Source organism: Lycium barbarum, chromosome 8 (genome assembly GCF_019175385.1).
Source record: "Lycium barbarum isolate Lr01 chromosome 8, ASM1917538v2, whole genome shotgun sequence".
In the NCBI taxonomy this organism is placed as follows: domain Eukaryota; kingdom Viridiplantae; phylum Streptophyta; class Magnoliopsida; order Solanales; family Solanaceae; genus Lycium; species Lycium barbarum.
Genome location: NC_083344.1, coordinates 128,266,349 through 128,288,723, shown reverse-complemented (window position 1 = coordinate 128,288,723; position 22,375 = coordinate 128,266,349). Strand labels below are relative to the sequence as shown.

At 36.3% G+C, this 22,375-nt stretch overlaps 2 protein-coding genes across 3 annotated transcripts; both read right to left on the bottom strand.

The window, feature by feature from the left end:
* Nucleotides 1-868: 868 nt before the first annotated feature.
* Nucleotides 869-7,566, bottom strand: LOC132607324 (uncharacterized). Its single transcript, XM_060321261.1, has 5 exons — nt 7,137-7,566; nt 4,257-4,369; nt 3,785-4,156; nt 1,853-2,588; nt 869-1,315 (listed from the first exon to the last, which is right to left on the bottom strand). The coding sequence occupies exons 1-5, from the start codon at nt 7,369-7,371 to the stop codon at nt 1,245-1,247; spliced, it is 1,527 nt and encodes a 508-aa protein (XP_060177244.1). The 5' UTR covers nt 7,372-7,566; the 3' UTR covers nt 869-1,244.
* Nucleotides 7,567-11,487: 3,921 nt separating this feature from the next.
* LOC132607323 (transcription elongation factor SPT6 homolog) lies at nt 11,488-21,830 on the bottom strand. 2 transcript variants are annotated; one of them, XM_060321259.1, is made up of 17 exons: nt 21,539-21,830; nt 20,917-21,021; nt 19,595-19,724; nt 19,443-19,527; nt 19,154-19,307; nt 18,942-19,077; nt 18,548-18,815; nt 18,214-18,417; nt 18,007-18,132; nt 17,532-17,918; nt 16,907-17,014; nt 16,045-16,824; nt 15,732-15,873; nt 14,486-15,660; nt 14,116-14,325; nt 12,862-13,339; nt 11,488-12,148 (listed from the first exon to the last, which is right to left on the bottom strand). In XM_060321259.1, the coding sequence occupies exons 1-17, from the start codon at nt 21,570-21,572 to the stop codon at nt 11,718-11,720; spliced, it is 4,953 nt and encodes a 1,650-aa protein (XP_060177242.1). In that variant the 5' UTR covers nt 21,573-21,830; the 3' UTR covers nt 11,488-11,717. The 2 variants fall into 2 exon arrangements, with proteins under 2 accessions (XP_060177242.1, XP_060177243.1); XM_060321260.1 differs by having other exon boundaries at nt 19,595-19,721.
* Nucleotides 21,831-22,375: the final 545 nt, after the last annotated feature.

Genomic DNA, 22,375 nt, shown 5'->3' with positions numbered 1-22,375 from the left:
TAATTGAAGATGGAGGAAAGTTTTTGTTTTAGTATTCAAAATTGTGGATATAACAAATCTAAATCACAGAGTAGCCACATGAGTTATCATGATCCTAGTCAAAGATTGTCCCCTACAGGCCAAAAATGTTGATACACCAAATCTAGTTATTAAAAGTAAAAGGGCCAAAGTGACATAAAATATGGGTGACATTTTCACCAGTTTGAAACCAACCAATAAGTGATTTTATATATATATATATATATATATATATATATATATATATATATATATATATATATATATATATATATATATATATGTATTTTATTACATAGAAGGTAGGAAAAGGAAAAATAGGAGAGGGGATTAGAACCTCACAAACAAGATGAAAGTTAAAGTAACCAACCAACTGAGCTATTAAACCCCTACTTTTTGCTTTTTATATGCAATTGTATTATAAACATAAAATAAATCAATAAAGCAATTTTGAACTAAAGATGAGACTATTTTTTGTTAAAGCGATGAGACTCCAACACAAACTCTTTGCTTGCAATAGTACAAAGCATATAACCAGTACTTATCGAGTGATTGATATTATCCCACATTCAATGCGGAATGGCTAATACCAAGATTTTGGTATTAACTAATACTCCTAATCAAACATAAGATAAATGAAATTTCAATTTTCTCCCGAGTAAATCAGGCAAATACAATAAGTAAATGAGAGAATAAAATTTAGTTAATCGCTAGGAGTAGTAGTTGACGTGCTTGCAAGTTTCTTATTTCCTTTTCTTTTGTTGATAACGAAGAGAGATGCAACACCAGAATTTCCCAGAAGGACACTCATCCTAGTACTACTCTCACCTAAACACGCTTAACTTTGAAGTTTTGATGGGCTCAGAAGATATTAGAAACAAAAATGCATTGTTATACATTTGTTGGCTGCTTTTCTTAAACCTCTTTGCACTTATGCAAGAGGTATCATACATAACAGCGGTAATGCATGTCATTACAGGCCTGTCACCTATGTGACTTAAACCTGAAAATGCATCGGGGTACTGAATTTTCGATACAGTATTTACAAGCACAAACAACCACATATATTCATTTGGGTGCGAGGGATGCCCTTTTGGCATTGTTCCCTCTTCGTAAAGCTCCTCAATTTAGTTTTCCCTCGGCGTGGAAGAAAAGATACGTGGAACTCGTTTTCATACAAGAGGCAGATATCAGTGGCCAGAGGGGGGAAATCCTGCATTCTGCTGCTATAAACGTAGTACAAGAAGTAGAAACAGCGGGAGCGCCCACAAGTTTGAAGAAACGATCCCTGTTGAAGCTGCCCATGGAGTATCATCAGAATATCATTTAGAATAAGAGTAAAAACTCAAGAGCAATTGAGTGTCCCAAGTATGTTTCTTAAACATACTTGGACATACAGTCAGACCTCTCTATAACAGTCCTCTATAACATTTCACTATAACAACCATGTTTTTTGTGGAAGCGATCTTGCATGTTATGTTAGATTACATGTTCTCTATAACACCATTTCGCTGTAGCAGCCAAAAAATGTCATAACAAATGACACTATTATAGATAGGTTTGACTGTATGTAGTGTTGCTCGGACTCTTCAAAAATGTTGCAGCGCCCATGTCGGATTGTCCAAAGATAACCCTACTTTTGGAGGATCCGACACGCACCCGTCGGCATTTTGAAGAGTCCGAGTAAAATATTGTAGATAATTCCCTATCCTTTCCTGGCTGAAAGAAAGGTAGAGAATGTTGACGACTGATGAATGATCGATTAACATGCTTCAAGAGCTCATTAGCTTTTCTATACAAAACAAACAGACAATGCTTGTCCGAATTTACTTACATGAAGATGATATCAAGTTTGAAACTGAAGGTGTTCGATGCGGGGTCTCAGCAACTGAAGGTGTCCTTGGAGGAGGCTGAGCATGAGAATACACTACAGAGGGCAATGGGCTTGATGACACAGGGATTTTATGAGGGTTAGGAGTAGGAGGATGTGTGTGTTTTTGTGGAGACGGAGCAATGTGAGGTACAGGGACTGGTGCTCGAACAGGTGGCGCAGGCGCAGGCACAGGAGGATGAGTATTTGCCTTCCTTGGGTACCTCCCAAAATGACAAGGAGGTTGGGCCTTGTGACGTTTGTGAGTTGTACGTCCAGGGGCAGGTGCAAGAACGGGTGCAGATGCTGGTGAAACTTTCCCACTAACTGATCCACCTTTCTCAGCCCTCGGAGCAGGTGAAATTGCAGGAGCAACGTTTGAACCTTGGTGATGGTGGTGGCTATGGTGGTGATGGTGGTGATGGTGGTGGTGAGGTTGAGGGGATGGAGAAGGTGAAGGACTACCGCCATTACCACCGAGAGAATGTTGTAAAGTAGAAGACAGGCTAACTTGTTTAACCCTCCCAAATACGGTGTTATTCAGGCCGAGGTTTTTAGAATTAGAACCAATGGTCTGAGCCAACTGCTTCAACCTAGAATTGGAAGGAGGAATCCCCACTTGTGGAAGAACTTGACACTGAATAATAGTGGGAGGATCCACGGTTGACCCCCTTGCATTAGTCAACTTGATGTATAAGTTCTGCATCGCAAAGAGAAGTGAGAAATATCAATCAACAAGCAACAGTAAACATGAATGCTTCTAAATAAAAAATAGAAACAATCATACTATGCAAGGGGGGGACCCAATGTTTTCACAAGTATTGTTAATATTACAGTCCATAAATACGAAAATAAATATATGTGTGAGTGCACGAACATCTGCTAAATAAGGTCTTCCTGCAAAGCAGCAGATAGAAGGTGCAAACACCGGAACCTTTGCACCTCAAAACCAATGTTGTCAAAAGAGCGCTTTAAGCCCTGAAGCAAGGCTCAAAACATGTTGAATGCTTCGCCTCGCTTTATGTGCGCTTCAGTGTCATCATCAAGGCCCTAAGACATATTTTTCCTTGCCAATGAGCTTCTCTTGAAGACATGACACTAGATAATTGATATTTCACTTTATCGTAATGTTTTTACAATTTCTTTGTCCATATATTTGTTATACATGCTTATTATTATTAGCCTTGGACTAAACATAATTATATTTGTATTTTTGCACCATTGCGCCTTTTTTCATTAAAGCCCACGCTTTATATGCGCTTAAAGCCCCAGCTGACCTTAGAGCTTTTTTGCGATTTTCGCTTTTGATAACACTGCTCAAAACAGAACTGCAAAAAATAGAATTATTGAACCATAATGATGGTTATCACTATCCCAACAGTTTTTATTGATGACAATCTTGTTACAAAATCAGAACTTGCAGAAGCAGGTAAAATCCTAGAACTTCAAAGTTATTACTCAGCTCAGTTTCAATTTGTTTGTCTTAGTTTGACTCAGCACAGAGATTAAGAAAATAAAGAAGACTAAGGATGTGTGTAATGTATCAAAATACCCTTTAAATCTTGTGGTCTTAAATGTGTCATGTAGGATGTTGGAGGTAAAGAGTTAATATAGATAAGCGGCATTCTTTTAAAGAGACTACAAACAAAAGTATGAAAACAAATTGAAACGGACGGAGTACTTGGTCAACTATACAAGTAAACAAAAAAAGAAGAGTCGTAAGCGTCATGTAGCAAGAACAATAAGCCAAAGAGCATGAGGAAAGGACAAGCATAATGAAAAGAAATCATAATCGCTAGCTTAATTACATCATCATGAATTGCATCACCAGCCAAAATCCAGGGAAAGAAAAGGATATACAAGTCAATGCACTTAACAACAATCATATTCACATACCTCGTATGATGCAAGATGTACCCCTGATTTCAGCTGGCTTGTCAGTTCATCAAATTTATCTTGAATTTCATCAATAGAGAAGTTCAATGTGAAGTTGAATTGGATCTGCACATTTTGCATAAGGAATACACTTTGTTTAGGGATCACTGTAATCCCTCCTCTGAGTTTCAGCACATCGAAAGAAAAAGGATCCCCAAACAAAGATAGCGTCAGGCGCAGAAATGGCTGGTGAATAATTACATTTTCAAGATCGGATCTGACTAAACTCAGAGCAGTTGGAGAGATCCTCGTATTTTTAGTATCAGAATCAACTGCGAAGACAACCTTTGTTATGTTTGATCCAGCTATATTTTCTAATGATATTATTTCCACCTGTAATAAGCATAAATATGTAAGAAAAGGAACAAATAGCAAAAGCAGTTAATCTAAGATAGGAAAGAGAAAACAAAGAAAAAGCCATATTTGAACATACTTTGGTGTTGGAAACACTTATTTCATCAAAAATATCATCCTCAAGTTGCACGGTATATTCCTCAACCAAAGAAGCTGGCTTCTCAAGCATGAAACTGGCTACTATGTCATGACCTAGAAAGCCCCAGATTAAAAAAAATAGTGACATATCAATAGGTGAAAGTATATCCAAATGTGCAAAGGATGTAATTTAATCAGCTATCTTTTAAATGTATTAGCATAAGGTATTAAGAACTCTATGCCCTCAAGTAAATCCATCAATAGCATCTCTTCTACTAGCATAAGTTGCTTGTGACATGGTTGGTAAATTTAATAATCATAGAAAAGAAAGTAGCGAATGAAATAAACAAGAAGTTGATTCAAATCTGCAGAAGAGAACAATTGTGTACTTCTAATTTTACTTTTTATATATGAATAGGAACTAATGTGCTTTCTTTCTTTCATAATTTATAGTAAGATTTGTTTGTTACATATATTGTTATTGGATGGATTGGTAGTTGAGCCACTGAAAGATGAAACGAAGCTAAACACTAATGATCAACTCAAAATTATGTGATGACGTCAATTTGAGACGTTAGGATGCTACTAAATGAACTAAACGGACCACCAGAAGCTCCTCTGCAAACAAGGACAGAAGACACATACACTAACTTAGCTAAGTGTCAGTTATCAAACTCTCCCGACATTGCATGTTTAGGATTGTGGATCTACTGGTCCCAGTACTTTACGAATTTATAATCAATGTCTATCCCACATATGAGAACAGGAAAAACAAAGGCCCAAAGTGTCACATGCTGGTGCATAAAAATGTGAAAAAGGACACCCTTTAATTGCTGAACCATCATGAAAGTCCTGAACTATGGAGCAGTTTCTTGAACATCGTGCATTTGAGAAAGGCATGTTAACATCGGAAAATGTCTTAAGAGCATAAAAGAGATGGGGAAATTTTCGTGGAGATTCGGAACAGTGACAATGATATACCATCCTACTGGCTACTGCAGTGTCTACAATTACTCCTTTCGTTTCAATTTGTTTGTTTTACGTTCCTTTTTAGTCTGTTTCAAAAAGAATGCCTTAATTTTAAAATCCCACGTGGCATTTTTAAGACCACAAGATTAAAGGGCATTTTGGTACATTATACATATCTTTAGTTTAAGACCACAAGATTCAAAAGTCTTCTTTATTTTCTTAAACTACGTGCCAAGTCAAACTAAGACAAACAATTTGTAATAGATGGAGTACTTTAGTAAGCCCGACTGTGTTAAGTAAATTTGAAACTCAGCATATCCTTATGACCAGTTTCATCCTTTAGTTTTGATCTTTGAACTGGTAGATTAGTATGTATACATCAAATTCTTCATAACCTCGATAGCTAGAAAACATACACAATTATTTTATAAGGTTATTACTCTACTCCATCTCAGAGACAGAAAAGGGTATATTTTTTGAGGTGCTAAAATGAGCAAAAGTAACATTCTAAGGCAAAAGAAGGCAATACATCAAACAGAAAACTTTGGCTTAATTATTTGATGTTAATTACATATACAAATTACTAAAATAGGAGATTACCTAAAAAGTATTCTAACCAGACCTATAAAGAAAAAATGTCAAACATATATCAGCACACTATGCATTCTATGTCTTATGTATCAAATTAACGGCAAAGACTTTTTCCAAGTTTGCCTTAACAACCTCAAACCTCAAATAGTGAATAATTTTCACTTCATTTTACAAAAGCCATAAATCAAAATCACCAGTTCATTTAAGAAAATCAGATTAAACCATCAGATTTACACAAACCTGCCCAAAAAGGGTAATTAGGATCTCAAAAAAAAAAAAAAAAAAAAAATTGGGAACCCATAATTACTTAATTTCCAGAAAATGCATTCTATGTCTTGCATATCAAATTAACGGCAAAGACTGTTTCCAACTTTGCACAAATAACAACCTCAAATAGTGAAAAAATCACTTCAAATTAGAAGAAGAAACCAATTAATAAAAAAACACCAGTTCATTCAAGTAAACCAGATTAAACCATAAGATTACACAAACCCTCCTAAAAAGGGTAATTTAGATCTCAAAAAACCTAAATTGGGAACCCTGGGATAATTTCACTTTATTTTACAAAATTAGAAGAAACCCATTAATCAAAAACACTAGTTCATTTATTAGATTAAACCATAAGATTACACAAACCCACCCCAAAAAAAGGTACTTAAGATCTCAAAAAACACAAATTGGGAACCCATACTTACCAATTCTAACACAATAAACTACACAAGAAGATAATGAAAAATTCACTTCATTTTACAAAATTATAAGAACCCCATAAATCAAAAATACTACTTCATTTAACAAAACCAGACTAAACCACAATATTACACAAACCCACCCAAAAAGGGTAATTAGGATCTCAAAAACCCATAATTACCAATTCTAACACAACAAGATCTACTACAAAAATGTTAACACTAACCCCCCCCCCCCCCCCCCAAAAAATGTATACCTCAAAATACTGAAAAATGCACTTCATTTAAGAAACGCATAATCAGATTAAACCATAAGATTACACAAACCCACCCAAAAAGGGTAATTAGAATCTCAAAAAAGCCCAAATTAGAAACCCATAATTACCAATTCTAACACAATAAACAACACAACAATGTTTAACACTAAAAAACCCAAAAGCAAAGATGAAGAAAAAAGGGTACTTCTACATAGTGAAAATTTCACTTAATTTTACAAAATTAGAAGAAACCCATAAATCAAAAACACCAGTTCATTTAAGAAAAAAATCAGATTAAAAGGATTAATTAAGATCTCAAAAACAAAAACCCAATTCTAACACAATAAAGTACACTAAAAAAAAAAGTGTAATTACCTCTAAATTTAGGGTCTAGATCTAGAACCCCAAGATCTCCATTATGAAAAATAGGCAACAAGAAAACAGCACTCAACAATACAGCTCCACCAAACAACAAAGCTAATACACATCTTAACTTAACCCATTTACTTAATCTCCCACAACTATTATCATTCTCTACATTTTGGTCCCTGTTGTTATTTCCACCTACTCTTGATACTGGTAATTGATTCCCTTCTTCTACTTTCCCCATTATTCTTGCAAGTAATAATAATGTGGGTTTTTGTTAATCTCCATTTTTGGTGTTGTGTTGTAGTGAGAGAAAGAGAAACTCCATTGATATTTTTGCTTCTTCTCTTTTTCTTTTTGCTGTGAGTGTATTGAGAAAGAAAGAAAAAAGAGAAAGAGAGAGAAAGAAACTTCCTTTTTGGTAAGACTTAATTCAAAGAGTGGTACTAATATCATATGTACTCCACTTCTTTTACTCCAACATAGTCAATATGGGGTAAAATATTATTCACCCAATAAATCTTATCCAAAATATATGACCAAACAAATATTTAAAGATAAATCCTGAAAATCTGACCTAAAATTTATGGTAAAAGGCTAGCTAAATAATTTAATGTAAAAATTAAAGAATATATATATATATATATATATATATATATAATTCATGTCTTTTCTTTCGAGCCGATTGTTTATAGAAACTGCTTATTTACTCCCATAAAGGTAGGAGTAAAGTCTGTATGCATCCTACCTCATCTCATTTATGGGACCACACTAGATATTTTATTGTTGTTGTATATATACACTTAATTCATGGTTAATTTGAATATAAAAAACTATATTGTATTCATTGCTTTAGCATAAACATCGAATATGAATTTTATGTTAGAAGTATTAAGATTAGATTGAAAAGTAAGTTTCACATAGAAAGTATTATATTTGATGGGTACAAAGTCTAGTAAGAAAAATAAAAGCTTTAGGCACATAACATATTGTCATTTTACATTTATTTGGCTGTATAAAGGTATCATTAATTATAAGAAAAAATTTACAAATTAAAAGTTTCCAAATGTAAATTTATATCATTATTTTAAAATAGAGTAAAAATAAATATACAAATCATATAAAATGAAAAAGAAATGCGTAATTTAGGAAATTTACGTACGTAGTTTACCTTAGGAACTTATAATAGTGGAGAAAGTTTTGCAATTAATTAAAGGTAACAACTTATTCGTGCCCATGTTTATACCGATCAAATGAATATATAACACGTGTCTATGCATATACTCTTATTGGAGTATCAATTAAGTTATAGTTAATAAACACAATTTCACTTTAATTCATAGTTTAATCATAATAAATTAGTATAATTTAATATAAATATTAAGTGCAGGTATAATTTTAATTAACTTGCTGGTTTAGCAGAGAGGAAAAGCTTTTGTTGTTTTTGCTAGAATGGCGTTTTGTTTTAAGTTGTTGTTTATCGCTTTATTGGCTGTTGTTTTGGATTTTGTAATAAAGTCACATATGCAAACGAAAGGTTTAACTTCTACACGTTTCTTGTCAACTTTGGTCTCTTGTCTTGTCGACATAAATATGGTACTAATTGTACCCAAAAAATAAATATGGTTAGTAATTTTTTTTCAGAAAAAAGTACACACATAATTTTCTCAAAAAAAGAAAGAGACAAACTTTAAAAAGTTTTTGAATTAAGTCAATTGATCAATAACAACAACGTATCCAGTGTAATTCTACAAGTGAATCTGAGGAGGGCAGCATGCAGGCAGACCTTATCTCTATCCTTTGTGTGATAGAGATGTTATTTGGAATAGACCCTTGGCTCAAACAAAAACATAGTTATCGCAAATTCATATGTTGGTCACTTAATTCAAAAACTTCTTTGAACCTTAGTTGGTAAAATATAACAAATTCATATGTTTAGACTACAGTTAATTTAGGATTGAAGCTTGATTCATTTTTTCTTTTTAATGAAAACAATATTGTATTATTATTACAGTGATTAACTCCGATTAAGTTATGATTTACTTAAATAGATCAAACCTTGCGATGATGTAAGGAATATATACTAGTTCATTTTCTACTCTTAAAATGGATTTTCTGAACTCCATTAAACAATATTTTCATTCTAAAAATAGACTAGAGATCTACTTCTCCATCCACTTCCTTCTATGGAATTCTATTTACATAGATAGAAGACAACTTTTGATTATTATATAGTAACTCTTTTATTTATTAGAAATTTGGGGTTCGAGTTTTGGATATGAAAAAAAATCGTAATAAAGAGCGCTTTCTCCTTTAATGGATCTTACCCGATGCGAATCCAAAATAATCGGGGCCCCAATTCGAATACCGAGTACCAAATGAGAAACCAAAGACACTCTTTCTGCATAAACCAATTTAGACAAAAGGGATAATTGAACAAAAAAAAAAATAACCTCGTCAGCAGGAAAGGTAGTATCAAATTCTAACTTAAGTGGCAAATAAAGTGACACTAGGTAAGGTTGTTTATTTTTACTTTAAAGAAAGAACTTTCTTGTTCCCAAATTTATCTAAAAAGTGAATATAATGGTAAGCAATCGCCACTCGTAGTTATTACTTATTTGTTAATCTGATATATATTTTATTTCAATTTCGAAGAGGACGCTCAACCAAACAAAAACTTCTCATTGATTTGGATAGAAAGCCTAACCTCTTTCTAGGTAAACCAACAAAACAGAAAGCATAGCATATGGGAATAATATATAAATGTGATACTTCCATATATTTACTAAAAATTGTTATACCGCTATTTCTTAATAAATACTAGTACTATTGTTCTAACATTACACACATTAAGAATTTGAGTATGCTTGGCTTGAGATCAAGATTTCTGCAAGTTACACCTCCCATCAGTAACTGAAATACACAAAACATTCGTATCAAGCGACAGTTATTTTTAAGTAGCACTTCCATCAGATCAGTCTTTGAGTTTCGATTGTCAGTAACAAGATTAGTGATACAAGTAAATTTATTTATTATTTTAATAATCAGTTACTTGGAATTATTTCATTATTGAAAGTTATTAACTAAATTCACAAATGAACTCCATTTGCTTTGCTAACAAGAAATGAGAATAATTTTTAGGTTTACATATAATATGATCGTGACAACTATCTTTTTTGGTACACGAAAACAACGAAAGTTTAGAGACATGCATTAAATATTAAAACGGATTGAAGCACAATGAACCAAACGAGCCAATCACGGACACAAAGGTTCCTTCTCAAAATTATGTTGTGTATTGTGGGGTACACCGCACGCACCCGTGACCAAATTCAATTTTTGCACATGTAATACCCAAAATGTTATTTTCAACTTCACTTCATGTCTATGCCTTTCATATTTGTTGTTTTTCTATCCAAAAACAAAAAATGTTAGTTTCTCTGGATTTTTTCATTTTCTTAATTTATTCATATTTTCTTTTGTTGAATCAATGCCATCAGTCTCAAACAAATTGAGGTCAATTCTGTATGTCCTCAGTATATAAATGAAGATATTGCCTAATTTGTTCTTCGAATGGACTGGTCTTTAATTTTTGTCCTTCAAATGGGTTGGTCTTTAATTTTGCCCATTAAAATCAAACTTATGCTTAGCGGGATATAAGATTTTTTAAGGCGTCGATATAACTTTTGAGATATTATGATGCGAAAATATAAATTTATGCCTAAAGGAAAAATCGATTGCCTTGAGGGGCAAAAGTTAAGGCCAGCACAAAATAGAGGCAAGGGTGCAAATGACCCCATATAAATTCCGGTGAAAAAATATTTCATTAGATTCTTCATTTAGGTTTGATTATTTATTATTTGAGACACAATGTAATTCAGTTTTCCATGCGAGATTTCCAATGCCTAGGCAATTTAACAAAGCTCAGGTATACAAAAAGGAAAACAATGTCCAAGTAACATTAAAATTTGTCATCTCAACTAGCTATTGCACCTTTCTTAGAGCGGTGACATTGTGATCAATAAAGTGCAATGAAAATCACGACATAGTAAAGTTGAAATTCCATCCGAGACAACACACACCAATTGATTTGTTTATATCTGCTTAAAACTTTGGTTGACAAAGTTAGTAACCCAGCACCTATGCGGGCAGGATAGCATTAGACTAGATAAAATAGTCAAGAGAAGCAAAAACTGGTTCATATACCACCGTTATTAGAAATTTAATAAAAAATAGCTAGCACCTGAACTAGTGGCCCAAGATTGTCATATTTTGGTTGGAAATCAAACTTCACATATTTCGATCAGAACAGGCATGATCCCAACATAAATACACCGATCCAACATGTATAACACTTGGGTAAAGAAGTGCATGTTACTACAGATAAACATCTATAGAGAGGGCAAAGATTCATAGTTACAAAGATACAACTAGTACTTAAAAGGAAATTCAGTTAAAGGATGCAAATTTGAAACCTGGATAACTATCTATGCTTGCAAAAGAAAACAAGTCAAACTGGCCGTACGTTCAAAACACTACACAAGTAAGAGCATTACATGATCAAAAGAATTGCTTCGATCATACATATGATCACCAACCTCCGCTGCCACCGGACTTTTTACCGCCACCCCAGCCAGAATCCTCGGACGGACCACCGGAATCCTGTCCCCATCCACCGCCGCCACCACTGCCTCCCCAGCCGCCGCCGCCACCACCACTAGGACTAGCACCCCAACCACCTCCGTCTCCGCTACCACCTCCAGCACCACTTCCACCACCACCCCAAGTGTCCCTAGCAGGTGAATTTTGGACTTCACCCCAACCTCCTCCTCCACCTTCCTTAGAACTCCACTTTTGAGAGCCATAATCTGAATCTTGCCCGTCGTTATCATTATTTCCTCTACCACGTCCCCGACCACGTCCACGCCCGCGCCCGCGTCCGCCACCGCCACCACCGTAGGGCCTGGGCGGCAATCCACTTTGATCATCCTGGCTGCTTCGATTTCGGTAATCATTTCTACCTGCAAAACCGAAAGTGCCCATTAACAAGCAGTATGTACGTTTCTCACCTTTTATCAACCTCGATATTAAGAACCGTATATTACAGCTTAACAGTAGAATGAGTTCCAACGGAATGAAAACAAATTCTAGACACAGTAGGATAAACACTATATGTTCTCTCAGCCGCGAGAGTTTCTTTCATCTCTTTGAAGGCAAATAAAAGTCCAGAAGGATGCTATCTCAACCTGCTCAGTTGAGAGACCAACCTACTGTGACATTTTAAGGGAAAAAGTCCAATAGCACGCCCGCGAAGTAGGATAAGCAGTTAAGACAATTCTCACCCGCAAGAAAGACCACCACAACCCACCCAGCCAAAACACTTTTTAGGGGAAAAGGAGGACAGAAGGGCCCGCTGCCACAACTTGAAGACACGGGCCAATCAATGCTGGAAGGAGATACGTAAAATAAGGGCAATCCTAGCTGCAAATCCAGCTCAATTTTAGCTTGAATAAAGAATAGGTGTCTAAAAAGGAGTCACCAGTTAGAGGACCCATTAAAGTTGGTTTAGCACTTTCAGACAATAAGATTGCAGAGCAACCTTTCATCATGTAACTTTTTTTTTTGAAACTGGTAAATTGTATTCCTCAGCATTTAGGACATGCTGGAGACCATCAACTTTCATCATGTAACTAAGAGGAGTGAGTGAGAGAGATTTCGGAGGGACAGCTTTTACCTGGTCCAGAAGACCTATCTCTGTCCCCAGACCTACCACCTCTTCGACCACTATCATTGGATGAACCACCCCAGCCGCCACCAAATCCTGAGGAGCCCCCACTAGCAGGGCTGCGCATAGGCACCATTGCAGCAACTGATCGTATTGATGGTCCAGAGTCATGAGGATCATTAATGTGTCTTTGAAAATATGCAACGAGTCGATCAATTTCTTCAAACATCCGCTTGCGGAACTTAAATCCTTTCGGGTACAGACCCACATACTCATGGTGTGGGTTGGAACTCCGTATATAAGTCAAAATGAATGTTCCAGGGTGTTCATGAGAAATACCAAAGCTATAGACAATCCTCGTAGGCTGCTCAGATTTCTCAATTTTCAAAAGTTCATCAAGTTCGGCCTTTGTTCCCTTCCTAAACTTGCGGTAATTCAGCATTGTCTTCAAATGAGCTACTAATGGATCAACATACCGATCCATTACCTGAAATAAACACAACATAAAAACCAATGAGATCCTTAGTGTTTCCAAGAAACTAAAAATAAAATATCCAAAAATGTATTGTACCTCTAGGGGATTAAAAAATTAATTAACGTGCCCAATAAAAATATCCCAAGGACCACAAAATTTACAATAAACCCCCATGAAATTTCTAGTCCAATCAACCAAAGATAACAAACATATCAGAGAAAGCCATCGCCAACTAAATACCAACAACCAAAATGCTTCGAAGCAACTAATACTTCTTTTGTCTAAAAAAAGCAGTAGCAATTCCAATCAGCTCCAACTATATTAAGAAAAAAGGTCAAGCAAATCCAGGACCTTTACTCATCAAATTATTTTTGCACAAGGAGTGCAAAGAAAGAGATAAGAAAGAGATCTGGAGAAGAGGACTGTCAGAGAGAGTGAGAGAGAGAGAACAAATCCTATTTCCTATCTACAATGACGTTAATGCAAGCTATTGATACCCATGCTCTAGTTCTACTTTCAGAGAGCTTCAACCATCAGCTTAAGGATTTCTATTTATTACTTATTTATTTGTTTGTTTATTTATTTTTTGCTTTATTCAACTCTTTTCTCCACTTGGAAGACCTAAGAAGATAGCTGATCGCTAATGATTCATATTCACTACGAGGGAACATATATTCCCTATTCCCTGCAATCCCCCCTCCCACAAAACCACAGGAACAGAGATACCAAAAACTAGATCAGGAACAACTGTCATTAATATAAAACAACTGGATAGATAGCAAAAGTACCTCATCTAAATCCTCAAAAGTATCCTCTCCTATTTTCAGTGTTTTTCCGATACGGAGCAAGCTTGTTATGTCCTTATGTTCCTTTCCACCTTCCACGATATCTTTGTGAGCATAAACTCCATCGTACACTTTCAGAGTTAAAGTCAAATACGATGGTCCACGTGAGCTGGGACGTACGATACTTTCACCTGGTTCCTTGTCCGATAGCAACTGCACAATGTATGAAGAGACTATCAACATTAGCTTAGGCATCAAATGGTAGAAGATCTCATAAAAGAAAAGATCCGTATTTCTTGTTATTGCGTGTCACAACATAAGAACTATGAACGAAATTTGCATACACTATCTGCGAATATATTCAATAACATACCTCCATTGCTTCATCTGCCGTTATATTTTGGAATCGAGGATGAACTATCATCCTTGGCTTGAAATGCTTCTTTGCAAGCTCCTTTTCTTTACGAGCTTTTTCCTTTTCACTCTGTAAACTACTGCGATCTTCATGGTAGTACGGATCCAAGTTCTGATTATTCTGATACCTATTATTTCTCATATCATTCTCTTTACAACTCAGGAAAACCTGGTACCTATTTTTTTGGATTGACTTGATTCTGCAAGTTAAGATATCACCTTCACGCATTTTTTCAGTCAAATCATTGACATCTCTCCAATCATCTGAAGAATCTTCCTTGGTAAGAATGCCAGTCAATCCACACTCGAGAGCACAGATAGCTTTCTGTGCTTGAACCCGGCGAACTGTTGCCTGCACGATTCTTCCCTCAGAAAGCGTCTCCTCAGACTCACCAGAAATCATATAGAACTCTTCATCCTGGCTTAGCTCCACATACTGTCTACGCCAATCTTGAAACCCTTGCATCAGCTCCAACTTTATACCATTAAGGGTTTCCCTTTTATTTAAACGATTCTTCTCTTTAGCATATTCATAAGTTTTAACCGACCTCAACAGATGTGGCTTCTCTTTAACATGCTCTATTGCCATTTCAAGCACTTCTTCATCATCATTATCTTCTTCACCCATATCTTTAAGATAAATATCTTTTGCTAACTCCTGTGCAAGACTATAGGATTCTGGGTGAATCCTTGTATCATCCAACAAATCAATATATGTATTGCTATTTGCAGTGTATCCACTGCGCCGTACTCGCAAGAAGCCAACTGCATTGACAAATACCTTTTTACCAAGATGATGTTCAGTTAAGAGATCCTTCCTAGTGAAGATTGTCTGCTGTCTTACCAAGGATCTTTGAAGAGATGCTGCCTTTCTGGGACCCAGCCCCGAAATAAATTGCAGCGGGGCAAACAACCATTCATGACTTATAGCCAAATTAAGATCAACACCCACCTGGTTAGTTACATCCACCATAACTTGTTCAACCATCACGTACTTCTCGTCTGGTGTGAGAAAGCTCTCTAAATTATTCAGCTTCCAAGATAAAATTTCCTTCCCTGGTCCACATAATGTCGCTACCATTGCTAAAGGATTTTGAAGATAACGTCCCAATGCCACAGCCCGCCTCACAATACCTAAAACCCTGGAGTGGATAAGTACAGCAAAATCCTAACAGTTGTATATAAGCTCACAGGAGAGTGGTTACCTGACTGTGTAGGAAGCTGGTCAGCAGAAATGCGGGAATTTTCATAAAGATGCGGAAGGGATTCATCTCCATATATTATGTTCAGATTATCCATCTCATGGCCAACATCTCTTGGATTATCCTCCACCATCTTGAAAATAATCTGAATCACAAAAACAGTCGAGATACTTTAGCCACCGCAATAAAGAAGTTATGCAGATAAAAAGATCGTTTATAATATGGCTGAAACAGGCACTAAATATCCTACCAGAATACTGCTAGTTTATCCCTAATCACATTCGCTACCAATCAAATAAAATTAATGGCTGCATACCTCGTAAATATCCTCCTTAAGCCGTGTACAAGACAGATTTACAGCTCCTAGCACCACAACATGTGGTTGGTGGTCCATCATGAATTTTAAGAGTCTCTGCTGGTCATTCTTCTTCCGCTGCTCATCATTAACATTCTGGCCACGAAGGCTGAGAGATCCAGCATACAGGATATCCAAAACCTCTCCCGACGAATCCAACATCACAAAAGTGGTTGCTGGCTTTCCATGGCCCCAACAGCAAGCCATAACCCTGGGTGCAGGCTCTTCATCGGAGCCAAGATCATTTTCTCTGCGTTGATATGGTGCCACTGACACTTTATTCCACAAAACATTTCCATATTCCATAAGCAGCCAGTTCTTTGCTTTACTTGTTAGTAAGGATCTTGCTTCCTTTTCCATCGAAGGCAGAAGAAAATTGAAAAATGCATCCTCAAGTATTAACTTTCTCTGTTCGTTCCATAACTGAGCAGATTTACTCACACCGTCGCTGAGATAATGATCTCTCGACTCAGTCATCAGCTGGTTAAGATGAACTTCGGGCAGCTTGATAGTTACTTGGAGGAGTTTCTCCTCTTCAGCCTTCTGTATGAGAAGCCACTGTGCATCCTCAAATGCGGAGAGAGGTTTATCCCGTAACCACTTGACTCCAGCAAATTGATGGAAGGAATCAATCACCGCATTCCCATCAGGAGTAGGGCTCGTTGATACAACGGCATTGGTCATATAGGTACTACGCACATGTTTCCGGACACTTGGTTCACAGCTTATCTCTACTGCTGCCTAAAATTGATTACTGAGGATTAGCTATTACAGTCATGAACGAAATCATCGAAAAGTAAGTTTTACATAAACGTCCTCATACCATGTGTCTAGCGCCTTTAAGCACAGCTTGCGGTGTTTCAAACATTGCACAGGTGAAGTTCGATGCCATCTCTTCTGGTGGTTCCTTAGCATCCTCCAGCTCATCCACCTGCAAGAAAGTTCACGCCTTCACTGTGATTTCCCAGTTCCAACTAGTAAGATGTTACCTAAAACCCCCTCAGCAAATAAGACTATAAGAGATGAACTTCAAGGAATTAAACCCAACTCCAGCAGCAACAACGAGGAAACGAAGGGAGCAAAATAGCTATTTGGAGAATATTTGAGTGCTGAAAATATAGTTCTCAGCATTGTGCGATTTAAAGGTCTTAACTAGGTTGAACATTCACAAGTTACCAAGTCATCCTCTCACAAACGGGATGCACCACTCTGTAGGAGACTATGCATATTTAAATAAGCGCAGGCCATCATTTTGTACTGTCTACTTAGTTGAACGCATCTCATTAGTCCAAAAGTAATGATGTTCTAAAAATAAGTTCAAATGTGTAGGTGTAATCAGTAATATGGGACCCCTCCAGTGATTCCTTGATCAAGACAATAGTCACCATGAAAGCAATTTTACTTTCTTCAACATTCGGCAGATTCAAAACATATAAGTGAATACTTACGATCTTTTCTAAAGTCATGTGAAAACCAAGTTGCTCGGCGCTGTATCCCAGCTTGCTTGCCACTTCCCATAAGCCGGCTTTGCTGCAAACACTGTATTGTGATTTCCTCTTTGGCCTCTTATATTGTCCTTCATCCACACCAACCTCTCCAGGTGGGAAGTGCAAGTTAAATTTTGAGTCAACATCGTCAACCTCTCTTTCAGACTCAGCCGCCTGGAGTGATTTTGTAATTGATTCAAAGAGCTGATGATTCATCTTTAGACGTGTTTCGTCATACACCCTACGGGACTCTTCTTGAAACCGCTTCTTATAGTACAACTCAAGCGCAGACTTCCGCTTCTGAAGGAGGAGCCACTTTCTGTCTAAATCTTGGATTGCCCAAAGCACCTGCAGCATAATATGGTTCAATATTCATTTCATATTCCCAAGGTTCTCCACATGAGACAATCCATAATACTTTGAGAACAAGTCTCACCTTATGCCATCTTACTGCAGGTTTTTTGTCAGAATTATCTGGGCCATCATCACTGGTTTCATCCTCTTCTGGATCCTTTAATAAGCTCATGCATTCCTCCTTCCGGTACATGGCAATGAATGGGACCTAATAACAAAGCAAAAATTTGTAGAGTTTCAAATGTCATGCATAGATAAGATCAAATCCTAGTTAAGGTTTAGAACTCACATCAAACTTCTGCACATGCATCAAATCCAGAAATCTCAAAATGTCATCTTTATCTATGGGCAGCTCATTCACTTCTTCAGTTGTCCCACTATCTTTCTTCTTAAAAAGAGGCACAACACCAGTAGCAAGCTGACTGTAGATCCAGTTACTCTCTTCCACACTAATGGCTTCAGGTGGCACAGGACCAGTGCTTTCCTCAGATATCTACAAAGAATTAACAAGAGATTCTACTATTAAGAAAGTAGCATAGTAAACAAGAAAAACAACAAAACCTACCCAGACAAGAAAACTAAGATGTAAAAAGCAATCACAAGAAAAAATGTCAGTGTTGCACCTGCATTCTTTCAGGGACATCTATCTTTCGAATGTGCTCATCCTTCTCAGTCATGTACTTCTCAGCTAGAATAGTAGGATCAAATTCATCTTCAAGTCTCCTTTCACCCCATTCACTGGATTCATCGAGCATGCCCGATTTTGCTCGATCTTGTTTTCGACGCATCAAAAGATCATCAACATCACCAAATATGTCATGGGCTTCCTGGAGAGCAGAGGACGAAACTCCTGGTGCCTGCCTGGACTTCTTTTTGTTCACCTTCTTCCTTCTGCATCACAAATTAAGAGGTAAGCAACTAAGAGGGGGGCAAAAAAAAAACAATGTGAGCCAAATCAGAAAACTATATAAAACATCAAGATGAATCCTACACCCGCATATATCTCAAATGCTATACCTAATAGGAGCACCATGTTCATCAACTTCTTCTTCATCAACAATAAAGTCGGCCATTTCATCTTCCTCACCAATGTCGGCATCCTCTTCTTCCTCCAATCTTTCTTCCTCCTCAGCAATATCCTCGAGTTGTGGCCCTGGAATTATCCCGGGGAGTTCAGTTAACAACATGAGAGAGACCCCAACAAAGAAGACAATTAAAACGATGTTTACCTTCATCATCACCAAATAAGCTATGCTCGAGCTTCTGCTCAGCTGTACGCCCTCGCCTCCCAGTTTCGTCAAACTCCTCCTCCTCATAAAAACCAGAACGCTCATCCTCCATACCCCTCTGAGCTTTTTTTAGCCGCTTGAACTTTTTGCTCTCCTAATCAGCCAGGGTGAAAATCAGAAAGTGTAAACACCGATTGACAAAATCAAACCCCTACATACAAAATGCATATATATATATATGTGTGTTTGCTAGCGTCTTTATATTCAGTAAGTAAAAATTGCAACTCACAAGTTTTGGACGAGGCACCGCAATATTGCTTTCCTGGAGAAGTTCATAATCATCTTCATCAAGCACGTAATTCCTCTCCGACTCCCTAAACCAGCAATAAATAAGGCAACCACACATAAGAAAATATGCAATATTAGAAAAGATAAACTCACCTTTTCTTCCTTTTCTTCTTTTTTTGCCTCTCATCATCACTGTCAGCTCTATCTTCTTCATCCTCATTGTCTTCTTCTTCTTCTACATCATCTACTATAAACCCATCTTTCTCATATTCATCCTGACCTTCTGCCCAAATAAAAGCACCCGAATACCCAATTACAACAAATACATATAAGCATGGAAACCTTTAGAAAAAACAATTAGCAGAGCTTTCAAAGCAAGAGAATACAACCAAATTTATATCATCTTTATTCCTTAAAATCAACCAATTAACATAGGAATTTCTGCCAGAACCATGCATTATTAGTGCATCTTGTAGCTCTAATAACAGGCTAACAGGCTATAACATTATGAGCGCTAACTGCTATGGAAGAAAAAGGGCAAAAACTATCAATCTCCAGGATAAAACCCATCTTTCTCATATTCTTCCTGACCTTCTGCCCAAATAAAAACACCACAATACCCACTTACTACAAATACATATAGCCATATATATATGAAAATTCAACTACATAACATACTCAGTGTAACCCCACATGTAGGGTCTGGGGAGGATAGAGTGTACGCAAACCTTACCCTTACCTCATAGAGATAGAGAGGCTGTTTCCGACAGACCCTTGGCTCAAGTAAAGCATCTCAAAGCAATTTGAAAAAAGGAATACAGAAATGAAAGCAGTAACAACGAAATAATTCGATATAGAAAGCAGTACATAGCATACAGAATCAACAACAAAATAGTGCGATAACCGAAGCACAAGAAACACTGGTATTGACATAAATCGAAGAACAAGAAACTACAAGAACAGTTCTAATACTACTGGACAGCATACCCAATTACAACAAACACATATAACCGTATATATATGAAAATTCAACAACAACAACATAACCAGTGTAATACCATATGTGGAGTCTGGGGACATAGACAGGTTGTTTCCAAAAGACCCTCGGCTCAAACACATAATCAAACAGTTTTAAAATATAAAATACAGAAGTAAAGCAGACATAACAAACAAAAGATAAATCATTACATAGCACTCACAAAAACTGAATCACATATATATATATATATATATATATATATATATATATGAAAATTCAACAACAACAACAACAACATACCCAATGTAATCCCACATGTGGGGTGCTTCCGACAGACCCTCGACTCAAGTAACACATAATAAAGCAGTTTCAAAATATAAAATACACAAGTAAGGCAGACATAACAAACAATAGATAAATCATTACATAGCATTCACAAAAATGTAACCATATATATAAAATTCAACCATATTAAATTATTAGGGCAAATAAATACCCTCTTCTTCTTCGTCTTCATCCTCGTCTTCACGTTCATCCACTGCATCACCATCAACTGGCTCTTCATCCCCATCCCTTTCCTCTTCCTCAATTCCAACTTCATCTGCACACAACAAAAAATATATATATAAATACAATTATTTACAAAAAAAAATGCATTTAACTACTAACATTTTCAGCTAATATAAGCTCCCAATTGGCCATAGATTTTGAAAGTTTTTTTGCAAAAAAAAAAAAAAAAAAAGTTGAAAACACTGTTTGTCCATGGAATTTGATCAGTTTTTGAAAAAAAAAAAATCAAGAAAATTTTTCAAGTTCCAAATCTTCAAATTTTTAGACCAGTTTTCAAAACTTCAAACTTTTTCCGTCCAAACACAACTTTAGGTCCAAAAACTATATTTTTCAAGCTTCACAGCATCTATGATCAAACGGGTCAGAAGCAGATTTCATTTCCTCAAAAAACTTCAATTTGTTTTCCAAGTTAAATGCATGTCCAAACACAACTTTAAGTTTCATAAACCCTTTTTTTTTTTTTCAAGTTTCTCAAAATCTATGACCAACCAGCAATGAAGCAGATTTCTACAAAAAAAATCGGAAAAATTAAGATTAAAGAAAACAACCTTCGTCATCAGAGATCACGTTTTTTCCAGCCATTTTTTTTTGTTGTTGTTAGAATGATAAGACGATAACTTTTAGGGCAAAATGAAAACAAAACCCTAGGTTAATTTCACACACAGTATCGCACACAGAACTACGTGCAAAATTGAAACCCCAAACAAACCCTAGGTTTTTCGATTTCGCTCTTACTGATACTGAAGAGCTAAAAAAAAAGAGAGGTGAAATTATGGATGAAGATACGTGTGTGGGTATATATGTTGTTGTAGCAGTGGGCGTAGTGGCAAATGGGCGATGCAAGGGCGGAATATTTGAGAGTGTAATTTATTTACATTTTTTTTAAGCTAATTGGGAATTGAGAATGAGTTGATAATTTTCTAAATTATTTATTTAAAATATAGTTGATGGGTAATTAACGGTCTTAAGGTAGTGAAATTTCTTATCGGGTAAGTTTTAATCCGCGTGAAAAGGTGCCGCGAAATGAATTTTGTTGGACTTTAATGCTGATATTGAGCACCGGATGGGAAACAAATTTTGGGAATGAATTAATAATGCTCTAAATTGTTTATTTAAAATCGAATTTAAAATGTAGTTGATAAGTAACCAACACTTGTTTCGAGCAAATCCGAATTTAATGGCGCGAGTACCCGATACTAGATGGGAAACCAATATAGGGTACTTGCGACATTAAATTTGGATTCGCGCCGAAATGTATTTATAAGTCTTTTTTCGGAGATGATATTTATAACGGTCCTAAAGTAGCAAAATTCTTTATCGGGTAAGTTTCGACACGAACGAAAGGTGTGGCGCGAATCTGAATTTAGTCGAACTCTAATGTTGAT

Bases quoted from the DNA above. Each gene is read 5' to 3' on its own strand.
- LOC132607324 (XM_060321261.1), bottom strand. From the start codon at position 7,371: ATGGGGAAAGTAGAAGAAGGGAATCAATTACCAGTATCAAGAGTAGGT. The intron at 4,370-7,136 runs GTAATTACACTT...GGGGCTTTCTAG, and splicing joins TCTAGACCCTAAATTTAGAG to GTCATGACATAGTAGCCAGT. The intron at 1,316-1,852 runs GTAAGTAAATTC...CTCCATGGGCAG, and splicing joins AAACTTGATATCATCTTCAT to CTTCAACAGGGATCGTTTCT.
- LOC132607323 (XM_060321259.1), bottom strand. From the start codon at position 21,572: ATGGCTGGAAAAAACGTGATCTCTGATGACGAAG. The intron at 15,874-16,044 runs GTATGCAGCCAT...TTTGTGATTCAG, and splicing joins TTAAGGAGGATATTTACGAG to ATTATTTTCAAGATGGTGGA. The intron at 14,326-14,485 runs GTATGTTATTGA...TACATTGTGCAG, and splicing joins CGGCAGATGAAGCAATGGAG to TTGCTATCGGACAAGGAACC.